At 46.7% G+C, this 12,573-nt stretch overlaps 1 protein-coding gene across 1 annotated transcript in view; it reads right to left on the bottom strand.

Annotated features, from left to right (window-relative positions):
• MAP2K1 (mitogen-activated protein kinase kinase 1) overlaps positions 1-12,573 on the bottom strand; it is a 79,657-nt gene that overhangs the window by 38,401 nt on the left and 28,683 nt on the right. The window contains exons 2-3 of the mRNA XM_065871133.1: positions 6,547-6,757; positions 5,146-5,292 (exon numbers count right to left, since the gene is read on the bottom strand). Coding sequence (XP_065727205.1) covers positions 5,146-5,292; positions 6,547-6,757 — 358 coding nt within the window. The remainder of the gene's footprint in view (positions 1-5,145; positions 5,293-6,546; positions 6,758-12,573) is intronic.

Raw genomic sequence — 12,573 nt, 5'->3', positions numbered from 1 at the left:
GCACACTAATACCCCTGAATACGTTAAACTTCTCATCATAATAAACTCCCTAACAGACAACCAAGGAGCACAGGAGAGGATTTCAAACTTCAACCTAAAATTCAAATGGGCCATAATCTCCACACGGATATGAGCATGGAATTATAAATCTAGAGTCAAACAGAACTCCTCTGTAAACACACATTTTCCAAGAGCCCTTGGAAGAGCCCTAACCCAGGCAGTGAGCCAGGCTGGGGTTTGAGTCATCCTTTGAGCCTGGCTCGCCTCCACAATGACACAGGCCCCTGTTGGCCAAATCAGGACAGCGCCACAGCCCAGGTAACCACACCCAAGTCAGCAGGCTCCTAGAAATGCCACAGCGCCTCTCAATTTCCCTTACTGACAGGAACAGGGACTCCAGTGCAGAAAGTTTCCAGCCATTTCTGTTTTGCTTTCAGTTGAATCTGGTTTCAGACTCTTTGTTTGAACGACTTTGCCTAATTATCAGGGAGGACTATACACTTAAAACTAGGTAACAGAGCAATTCTGTCCAAATCAGATGCAAACGAGGCAGAAGAGCCAGCCTGTGGTTCTCAGGTTCCACAGCCAGGACAGGGCGGCCCAGCTAACTGTCTTGGTTTACACTTTCCCTGGGGGTTGTGGTAAACATTTCTGTCAAAAAGGAGGAAACGCTGGCTCTCCACCCTTTAACCTCCTCTGTGCTACAAGCAGAGTTACAGAGAGAACAACGGGATTAGCAGGATTTGAGAAGCATGAACCACATCAGGATCAGCCAGTGTTGCCTGTGACTCACCTCACAACCTTTCCATTCCACTGCACTGTTGCCAAGGACCTACCTTTGCTGACTAAAGCTGCTGAAACTGTGCTTATTTTTAGAAGCCAATTATTAACTAAGTCAGTGGTGCTTCTGTGAAGGTTTTCTACAGAAGAGACAAATGCTTTATGGAAAAAAAGAGCTCAAAAGCTTTTACTCCTGCATGAGAAACATCAACCCTGAGTCCCCAGTTCTCTGGTTGCTCAGCTACCACCTGAGTAGGAATCTACTTCCCCAAAGACAAGAACATTCCTGTTCTGATCAGACAGCATCCATGTACCCCTTGGGTCTCAAAACTCAGACTGGGCAGTGCAAACACACCTTATGCCTAGAAAAGGTCAGCCCCCAGCCAGGTGCATTAAGAAGATGGGGCTCCATACACGTTGATGACAAATTTACTTTAAACTGCATCCAAAAAACAATCTGAGCAGTGCGTAAGTAGACAGTACGTGGTAAAGCAAATATGGCAAAATGTTAATGGTAGAATCTAGGTGGTGGCTTTAGAGTGTACATAACACAATTCCTTCAACTTTCTGTACTTCTGAAATTTTTCATAGTAAAATGTTGGGGGAAATGCCAATGACAAGGAACATCATGCAAAGACTGTGACACGGAGAGAACCAAAGAATCTTAGAAGCTGGGATACGGCTAATGAACAGAGCTCTATATGACAACACCTTTGAAATGTGGAAGCTGAGACAAAGCAGAAATCCCTAAAGAGAAGTGGCAGCCAGTGGTCAGAGAATTTCCTATCATAAGCAGCCAGCGCAGGAGTTCTCCTGCAGGAGGGCTTGCTCAGGGACCAAGGAGGGGTGAGAGGGCCCAGCCTAGAGTAGAAAGCTACTCTGGAGCATGGCTACTTGAACTTCAGGCCACAACTGCTTCCTTACAGGGTCCCGTCCCTGGCAACTCTGAGCCTCTCCACTAGGGTTAGCAGACAGTTCCAGCTGCCCTCTGAGCCTGTGTATACCCAGGAACAGAAGACCCTAACTCTCTCTTGAGCCCTAACTCTCTCTTGAGCTCTGACCATGCACTCTCCCATCCTGATTCCCTTATCCAGTCATTCAACACATATCACCTAATAGGTGCCCTACACTCTGCTTGGCCCTCACAAAGGTTTTGACCCTCCCAGTCTCTGACAGCCAGTTTTCCACACTCAGGCCTCCCAGGGTAATTCCAGAGATATCTTCTGCTTCAGGGACTTACGTGGGAGGATCTCAATATCCCCAGAGAGCCAAATCCATGGGGGAAAACAACTGACCTGCAGGTACTAGAAATGGGCCAAGAGAATGGGAAACCAGCCCTTGTGACATCCTGTGTCATCTCCTCCTCCAGGAGGGAAAGGCTGGACAAGGGCAAGGAGCATGAGGTTGTGATCAAGGTCTATGAATACAGAGTGAAGAAAGGATTCCAGGGCTTCCCTGGTGGCGCAGTGGTTGAGAGTCTGGCTGCCAATGCAGGGGACACGGGTTCGTGCCCCGGTCCGGGAAGATTCCACATGCCGCGGAGCAGCTGGGCCCGTGAGCCATGGCTGCTGAGCCTGTGCGTCCGGAGCCTGTGCTCCGCAACGCAACAGTGAGAGGCCTGCGTACCGCAAAGGTCAATTTAACACAGACAGAAAGACTGAACTCCACATGGCAAGAGGCCACAAAAGGCCAATAAAAGAGGTTCCAGCAGGATCTAAATAAATGAATAGGGCACTGACTATCAACGTTTAGGGCCTGATCTTAACCTCTGAAGCAAGCACCCTGGAGTTCAGCCATGCTCAAACCTACAGATAGCCTCCTGGTTCCTCTATTAAAGGGAGAGGAACAGAACTTGGAGGTTACTTAAGAAAGAATTTCTGATGGTTCAGAAGACAGCAGACATGAGGTGACGCATACCTTGTGCTCAGAAGCCCTCACAGTGGACACACTGATACTCCTCACTTGAGAAGGCCCTAGAACACAGACATGCGGCCTGTGAACAGCTCTGGGGGCAGAGACCCTGCTCTCAACGGTTCCATCCCCTCGGTATCTCATGTGGCACTTTGCCCTAATAGGCACTAAAATAAGTGTTTGTGAAGCTGAACCCATGTTGATTAACTAATGTAATCAAGTGACTGGATACAAGTGCCAAAAACCATAGAAACACAGAATGTTAGCATGGGGAGGGGTCCCTAGAGAACATCCGGTCCAAACATTTCTCTGCAGAAATGAGAAAATCTTGAGAGAGTATATGACTTACATTATGTAATGGAGAGACTATGAAATTTAAAGAAAGCGGACCTGGTTAGAGACACTGGTTAGAGCTCAGCTCTGACACTTACTGGTTATACAACTTAGACTACTTACTAAACCTCTCAAGGCCTTGTTCTCTCCATCTACCAGCTTGGGGTGGGGGTGGGGGTCAACCCATGTCATATGACAGGGCTGATGTGATTAAGAAGTCACATAACATGGAAAGGACCCAACAAGTGGTAGAAGATGGAAAAGCTAGTTACTATTATGTCCAGCCATGCCACCACCCATCTTCCGTTATTTTGGCAAGACCGAAGAGGAAAAAAGGCTACTCTGGCCTCTCTCGTTTTATCACTGGTTGACCACCATCACCTCCACCCTCTTCCCCTTCTAATTTTCAAGGACCTCCAGTGCCATTTACACATCTTCATCCAACTCTTGGGCTAAAGCTGGAAAACCAACCATCATCAGCACAAAGAGCACAAGAAACCCAAAGGATAAGGAGCAGGCCCCTCCCCCTGCCCCACCAAAGGGAGGTTAAAACCCGAGTGGAAAATAATCAGCACCCCAGGCCAGGGCTAGGACCAAGCCAGAAACATTCACATGCTTCCCACAGAGACTGCTTCACTCTCCTTGAAGCAAGAAGGAACGAGAGCTTTCTCGGTGACCTTCAGACGCACAGAAGACACTTTCAGAATCTACGTTCCATATGGCGCCACAAAAGTCAGCACATGACTGCAACACTGTGTATGGCACTTCTTGATCATTGAAACGAAGAGATGTTCAAAATAATGGGGGCACCAGCAAGGGACAAACCTCCCCTGGAGTTCATTAAGACCAGGCCCTGGGGCTCTCATTCCAGAGGTGAGGGCAGGTCTAGAGAGTCAGGAAGGAAGTGGAGAAGTTGCTGAGGGACACTAGGCTGGACTGAAAGCAGAGCAACCACGAAGCATGTAGACTCAATCATGTCAGCCCTTGTCTCTGAACTGTCAGCCCCAGTGAGAATAAAGCAAAAGCTAAAGTTTGCAGAAGGCATGCTCTGAGTCACACAGTGTGCTGGAAGACTTACAACTCTTATTTTAATCAATCCTCACTACAACGAGGCAGGTATAATAATGGCCATTTTATAGATGAGGAAACTGAGAATCAGGAAGATAAAGAAACCTGCCCAAGGTCATGACAAGAAGGTGACAATCTGCAAACAAATAATTACTGAGCACCTGCTGTGGCTTTGGAGACACAATGGCAAACAAGACAAGGTGTCCACTTGGATTTTTGTGGAGAAGGGAGATATGAATAAACATCTCAGATTCCAAAGTCCCCTGTGCCATGCTGCCTATTGGGGACAGAAAAGCATTAGCAACCATGAAGCCAGCCTCTCTCTTTGAAATTCTGGCCATCAAGGATGGAAACAGAGCCCCAGTCACTATCCGGAAGATTCAACAAAGTACACTGGGGTCAGACAGCCTTGGTTTAAATTCTACCAATTCCACTTATGGAATTGTGTATGACCTTGGGTAAGTTATTGCATTTCTCTGAGCCTCAGTTTCCTCATTTTTAAAATGTAGATAATGTACCCAACTCAATAAGGTGTTATAAAAATGTAATAAAATATTAATTTGCTTAGGGTAGTGCTTGATATGATACACACCCAATAAATACTAGCTTATCAGTAATAGTTTTGCTATCCCTGCTCTTAAAGCTGGTTATAAACTCTCTGAAAACAGCGACTGTTTCACTTATCTTCATAACCCCAGAACATGTACCTAGCACACAGCATGGCATGTAATAAATGGATTTAAACTATATTAACCAGATTTTACCCACATCAAAATCTTGGGGTCAAGAAAACTGGGAGATGTGCTCTTGGTACAACCACCAGGGACACCTGATTGCTGCCACCTCTCTTTGAAGAGACAGGGACCTAGGAAGGAGGCCTGTCATCTGCTTGGCTATTCCAACTTCTACAGCCAGGCTTCCCACATGCCCAAGACAGTGATCTGGATCCAGGGAGGAACAAGGAAGCAGCCGGTCACATCTCAGACCAAAGATTAGACCAGAGCCACCCACTTCCCAGGCCGCTGCTTCAGAGGCTGACAGGTTGCCACATACCATGTGCTCCATGCAGATACTGATCTCGCCATCACTGTAGAATGCACCGTAGAAGCCCACAATGTAAGGGGAGTTGCACTCATGTAGAACCTGCAGCTCCCGTATGATCTGGTTCCGGATTGCAGGTTTGATCTCCAGGTGAATTAGCTGGGAAAAGAAAGGTAGAAGGAAGAGAAGCTTTAAAAATATATGGATGGATGATGGATGGGTGGATGGATGGATAGGAGCTTTCTTAAATGCTTAAACTCTTAAAGGTAGGAAGAGAGGAAACAGGCAAGTTTTAACAAACAAGTTTCTGCCCAACCAGAGCACTGAGTGCCAACATACCAAGGCAGGTGTTGGCACTGGAGAAGTGGCCAGCTGTGCCTCTACTCCTGGGAGCCAAGACTGAGGAAGAGGGGGTTCACCCCTCCCAAGAACAAAAGGACCTGTGCAACTGCGAGATATGGGGAAAGTGGCCTTAAGGACTTGGTTGATACTCAAGGGTTGTAGGACCAGAAAGGTATGAGGAACTGGGTCTGCCAATCTAAGCTGCCCTAGAGATTTACCCTTGACTTAGGGGTCTGATGTGACTGAGATTTAGCCAAGGCGTTAGGGGCCACCTTATGTTCCCCACCACCCCACCCCCAATGTTGTCCCTTGTTCCAGCTGGGGAGACAGGTGACAGATACATGAAATGGTTACCAGATAAGGCTAAGCTTCTATAAAGAGCCATGGACAATGAGTGTCAGAGGACATGGAAGCAGCGCGGGTGGGAGCAGCTAGTGAAGGCTAGATGGGAGGCGGGCCTTGAAGATGGGCAGTGTTTGAAAAGATGGAAGGAGTAGCATGAGCAAAAATATGTGGACAGAAATGAACATGGTGTGCTGTGAAACACGCAAGAGTCCAACCTCGCTGTCCAGAAAGAGGAGGACACCAGGAAGGGAAGTCCAGCTCAAAGACCGCATGCCATGTTGGGGAGCCAAGATGTCATACTGCAGGGAGATGAAGGGGAACTACTGGCAGGGGTGGAACTCACAGAAACAACATGAAATCAGTGTTTTTTCTGTGTCCCTGGGGCTGGGTAAATGAAAGCAGCTTCTGCTCTTGATAAATGGCAAACGAGCATCTCAGATTTCTTTCCAGAGCACAGAGAAAACTAACAAATGGTCACTTGCTGTTATTTTCCAGTCTGGGCAGCAGGATAAATACCCTAACACATCATGAGTGTGTTTATCTATAATCTAATAGATAACATGAGTTCAAAATTCAAACAGCACAAAAGGGTACTGAATGAAAAGTCAGTCTTCTTTCCACCCTTGTCTCCAGGCCCCCAGGTCTTCTAAAAGGTAATCCAATTACCTGTTCACCAAGGCAAGCTTGATTCAGTCTTTTTTTTTTTTTTTTTTAAAGTGGCCTCACCTTTCTGGCCATAACCAGACCGGATGGCTTGTGGGAGACCTTGAACACCACACCTCCATTGCCAGCACCCAGCTCACTGATCTTCTCAAAGTCGTCATCCTTCAGTTCTCCCACCTTCTGCTTCTGGGTAAGGAAGGCCTCAAGGCGCTTCCGCTGCTGTTCATCGAGCTCCAGCTCCTCCAGCTTCTTTTGCAAGGCCTCCAGGTTGGTCCTGTCCCAAAGTAGGAAGCACAGGTCAACACTGTCATCAGAGAAGTCCACCCAGAGGAGCACCCTTGCTGTGGAGAGCTCCAGCTCTGGGGCCAGAGAGAGAACTGATCGAGGAAGCTTGGGGGAAGGTCCCATCTGCTGTGGCTCTACCCCCTGCACTCCGCCACCCCACACAACTCACCACAGACACACTTCCCCTCTCAAGGCCTGCTCTCCTCATTTGTAAAATAGGGGAATTAGTTCTCTCTCAGTATGCTATGAGCCTACGAGACAAACTGCAGAATCTACTAAAATCCAGAGTGAGCCACCTTAATTTGTTTTAAAACCCCAGTATCAAAAGACCCACTAGTGTTGGTTTTAACAACACCATATACAAAATAAAATCTATTTCCTAAAACCACTAAGATGAAACCAAAGCACATTATCAAAACAGGCTCTAAACTGAATCACAGCAGAAACCCTCCCTTCCATTGTGATCAGATCAGGAACAACGTCAATCAAAATAGAGCAAAAAGGATACACCTAAATTTTTATTTTTGCAAAACATATGAAAGTGCATTCATTCACCCACCTGCTAACACAAGGCGAGACCCTCTCTTTAAGAGCCCCACATCATCTTTCTTACACAAACCAGAAGACAATACAATGTCTATAATTTCCAAATACTGATTCTTTAGCATAAAAATGTAGACAGAGTAATCTCAGAATAAAACTTTAAGAGTTTGATGACTTCCCCCAATTTTAATGCTCACCTAATTTAACAGTATTTTTTAAAATTACCATTTCTTATTTATTTATTTGTGGCTGTGTTGGGTCTTTGTTGCTGTGCGTGGGCTTTCTCTAGTTGCAGCGAGAGGGGGCTACCCTTCATTGCAGTGCACAGGCTTCTCATTGCGGTGGCTTCTCTCGTTGCGGAGCACGGGCTCTAGGCGCACGGGCTTCAGTAGTTGTGGCACGCGGGCTCAGCAGTTGTGGCTCAGGAGCTCTAGAGTGCAGGCTCAGTAGTTGTGGGGCACGGGCATAGCTGCTCCGCGGCATGTGGGATCGTCCTGGACCAGGGATCGAGCCCATGTCCCCTGCACTGGCAGGTGGATTCTTAACCACTGCGCCACCAGGGAAGTTCCTGACAGTAATTTTTTTAGTGACCTGGACTCACTGAGTATTTCCACAGCTTTTAACTAGTATTCATAGGTGGGGGAAAAAAAAAAGAAAGAAAACCACTTCGTTTGCAGTCGTATTTCATCAGTTTCTCTGATATTTAAATACATACATTACTTAATTACAGTACCAGCTACAACTGTACAAATGACTTTCGGAACAAACCAGCTCTTGGTAAGCACATAATTCAACCAGTGGCTGCTGGAGTGAGTGGGTATGGCAGACAGCAGCCTACCAGTGTGTTTTACATAAAGAACTGAGGTGTTCATTACTCCTGGGAGCTTGTTAAGAGAAGGGTGGTAAAGAGAGATTCCACCGTGTTTCATTTGACTTTTGTCCCTAGTCTAAACAAACAACACAGGTGACAAGACAGGCAATCATTACACATCAGAATGTTGGTGACCCCCTTCCCTCAATATACACACCATTTCTGAGCTTGGGGGTAGGAGCAAGCATAATCTTCCACTCGTCATTCACACTCCAAACCTTAAGAAGGCAAGGAGATGGAGACCCAATGCCTCCCCAGGGTATGGGAGGATCCAATAGTGCCTTACAAATAACACAGTACATGGGGCCAAAGAGGACACAAGGCTGACTTTCCCAACCTTCCTCACTGGGTAACTCTTGGAGGAAGAAGCCTGGTGCCTGGTCCCCCCCAAAATTTGTAAGTTGAATCCCTAACCTCCAATGTAACTACGTTTAGAGATAGGATTTTTAGAAGGTAATTAAGGTTAAATAAGGTCATATGGGTAGAGTCCTAATCAGATAGGATTGATAGCCTTATAAGAGAGGTGGCCTTCCCCCTACACACTCCAAGGAAAGGCCATGTGAGGACACAGCAAGAAGGCAGCTGCCTGCAAGCCAGGAAGAGAGGCCTCACCAAAACCCAACCATGCTGGCAACCCAACCAGTCCTCATCTTGGACTTCAAGCCTCCAGAGCTATGAGAAAATTAATTTCTGTTGTTTAAGCCACCCGGTCTATGGCATTTTGTTATGTAGTCTGAGCAGACTAAGACAGCTGGTCAATATTCTCATCCTGCTAAAAGGTTGAACTCAGTCTCACCGCTACCCACAGTCCCTCAGGTGTGGGGACTGGAACCATTGTGGCTGGGAGTGCACAGTGCACACCCTCTGGTTTCCCTTCTCTAAGGTCTCTCCACAAAGGAGCCCATTGATGACAACGTTTAGAAACACAAGTCAAATACAGACAGACCTTACAGCTAAAACTTGGATGAGGTTACAGCTGCCTGGAGGGCTCAGCAGTCTGACTGGAAATGCAGATTCCAAAAAGCTGCTGTCAAGAACACACACACACACACACACACACACTCACACACACACACATCACACATCACACTGAATGTGTACGAGGGCGAGAGGGAAGGAGGGCTAGATGAAAGGACAATCACTCTCCTTACAACACTGTACTTTTTAAGGTGTTTTACGTGTATTAATGCATTTAACCCACAACCTTACGATTACAACACATAGCAAACTCAAACACAGACAGGTGAAGTAACTTGTCCAAGGTCGCACATCTAAGTGGCAGAGCCAGGATTCAAACCTGGGCAGAGAGAATCTCTAACCTTAATCATGATGCTATATTACCTCTTCAAAAAGTTCAATACGTCCAAGGGAGGCAACTTGCAAACATGGGTAAGATCCTAGCGTGGAGCACGTAACACACCAGGGCTCAATCAGACATGAAAATGGTGTACCTACAGGAAGAGTCCTTTGCCCCAGATGCAATCCTGTCTCCCCTGTACATCAATCTGAACTACCTTGCAAGTAACACTGGCCACAAGAAACCACACCCATTTGGGGGTGGTGGGGGGTTAGGATGGTGGGAAGGTGGGAGGGATGCTGACTCTGCTCATTTTCCTGACTCTGCAGAAATAAGGAATTCTCCCACCTTCGGGGGAAAAAAACCCTAAGTCTGGGCTTTGTGCCACCTTCCTCCCCACCCCTCTCCTATGCTCCATGGTCCAACCGCCTACCCCGTCAGCTAAGGAACTGGCTTCTAATTTGTGCTTTCAGAGGGTGGAGCCAGGGAGAGAAGAGACACTTATGGTGGCAAGACTTTCCTAATGGGGGGGGTGGGGGGACAGAGTTGCCAAATTAACAAGTCATTAGTAATCAGGAATTCCGGATTCTTATCCCAAATTGGAAGACAACTAGCTGTGTGACCATGAACAAGTCATTTAACTCGACATCTGTTTTCTCTTCTGTAAAATGGGGTAACAAGATGCTTACTTCACCAGGAGAGGATCAAAATAAAAAACGAATGGGACGAAACCCTGGAATTTTGACACATTTCTACACAAATGTTAAGGCAGGTGGGAGTGGGTTGGAAGATGAGGAGAAGCCACAGCAGCAACAGCAGGATTCAAAAATTACTGTCTTTCCTGTAATTTAATAATTATTAAAATCCCCTAAAAATTTTTCAGGGAATGAAAGACAAAAGATTTTATCTGAAGGTGAAAGGAAAATTCTGGCATCAAAATGACTTTCATGACTCATTAAAAAGAAATCAATCAATGAGGTATGGGTATTCAGTACTGCTTCCTCTCACCCAGGGAGTGGATGGTGTTCAACAAGGCTCACTTGTGCCCTCCCAAGGTGAAATGCTTCAAGCAAAGGAAACAGGAAGAGAGTGGCCCCTCACCCCTCAACCACACCACAAATCTCCAACACTCAGAGGACAAGAACTGGCCTCCTTCACAATCTTTGGTTTTAACTGAAATCAGCAAAATCAGAACTAGGGATTGAGAAAAGAAACTGGAGCCCAGCACAATACATCTCTGACACACACAGCCCTCTCCAGGGACCAGCTGTGATGGCTCCAACCCCCGTCACATTCCCCACAGCAGAAAGGAAACGACATGCTGTAACATGAATTCTGCACCAGGGCTGTCTTACAGTAAACACAAGTTCATCCAGATACAAGATTATAGGCTTGAAATGGGAACGCAGAGGAAAAACAAGGAACTTGGAGAAAAACACAGGTTGTCATTTGTGTTCTGAAAACACCAGGAAGGCACAATGAAACGGGTAGGGAAAGGATGATCCTGGGCAAGAACTTCTCCTTCCCTCTCTCTCATCTCACCCATCTGCTCAGCCTAATTACACTACCACAGCAGGAATCTTTCATTCGTGGCTCAATGGCTCAAATCAAGGAGCAGTATAAAATGCAGCACAGAGAGGGACCTTAAAGACCACCCTATCCAACCTATTTTACAAGTGAGGAAACGGAGGTCCAGAAAGGACAAAGTCACACAGCTTATTGGTGGCAGGTCTCCCGACTCCTGAAATAGAGCTCCTTTCAAGGTGCCACACCGCCACCTCCAACTCTGATGGTCACTGCAACGGGAAGCTGACCTAAAGGAATGACTGAAGGGGGAGACAGGCGATGTCCAGACCAAGGAATGGGGTCTTCAAACTGCCACACACAAAACAGAAATGGGCCACAAATGCATGCCAAACACCAGCCAGCTGTCTGTCACCAACCTGAGCAAGGCTGCTACAGGTGGCAGGCCCCACCTCCACCGGGAGGAAGCACAGAGGGAAGAGCAGGGGATGACAACACATCACTGTGCTGGAAGGAGAGAATGGGTCCCAGTGCAGGCGGGTCTCCTCACCAGAGAGCCCAGGAGTTGTGAAGTTCTCCCTTCCCTGTGGCATTTGGCAAGAGGGCAGGGAAGAAAGAGGGAAGGAAAGGCAGAAAGACCCAAGCTAAGAGGGAACAGCACCCAGAGACTAAGCCTGCAACCCTTTGATCTACACCCTATAGCATTCCCATCTGAGATATCTTGGGAGTTACCTCCTTTTCTGGTCCTTGGTTTCCATACCCGTAAAAAAAAGTATATGGGGAGTAGGGTGGTGAGTTTGTCTAGATGTCTCTAAGGAAGTCTGTCAATGTGACAGCCAGCTGAGGAGGTGCAGAATAAGGCTGAGGGTGTATTCGGGTTGAGGGAGCTTCAACCGGGTAGGTGAGGGGAGAGGGGGAGAATGTGAGGAAAAGATAAGAACCGGCATCAGGGGTCTCTATACAGTCAAACCACGGACAGCAGGAGATGGGAGGCGTTACAAAGAGTAATAAGAAAGGAAAGGAGAATGGGCCTGAATGAGGAAGGCAAGGGGGCCAAAGGTGTAGCTTACCAACTTCCAGACTCCAACTAAACTAGCCCATCTGTGTTAGAGAGTGTAGGTGTGCCAACCAGGGCAGCCCCAGACAACATGGTGGAAAGGGGCTTATACCCTCTCACACCTCAACCCTATAGGCCACTCCGCGAAGGGCTGGTTAACTAACTAGGCAATAAAATTCTAGGATTATGTATACAGGCTCTGTGAAAGAGGCCAGATGCAAAAGAATACATACGATGTCATTCCCTCTATATAAAATTCAAAACTGATCTAGGCTATTATAAAGTTAAAAAGTGATGCAAACTATCACATACAGAATGGATAAACAGCAAGGTCCTACTGTATAGCACAGGGAACTATATTCAATATCCTGTGATAAACCATAATGGAAAAGAATATGAAAAACAATGTGTATAACTGAATCACTTTGCTGTATAGCAGAAATTAACACAACATTGTAAATCAACTGTACTTCAATATTTTAAAAAATCCAAGAACAAAAAAACAAATAAAAA

Source organism: Phocoena phocoena, chromosome 2, assembly GCF_963924675.1.
Source record: "Phocoena phocoena chromosome 2, mPhoPho1.1, whole genome shotgun sequence".
NCBI lineage: Eukaryota > Metazoa > Chordata > Mammalia > Artiodactyla > Phocoenidae > Phocoena > Phocoena phocoena.
The sequence above is the reverse complement of the archived record's forward strand: the minus strand, read 5'-3'. Positions and strand labels throughout refer to the sequence as shown.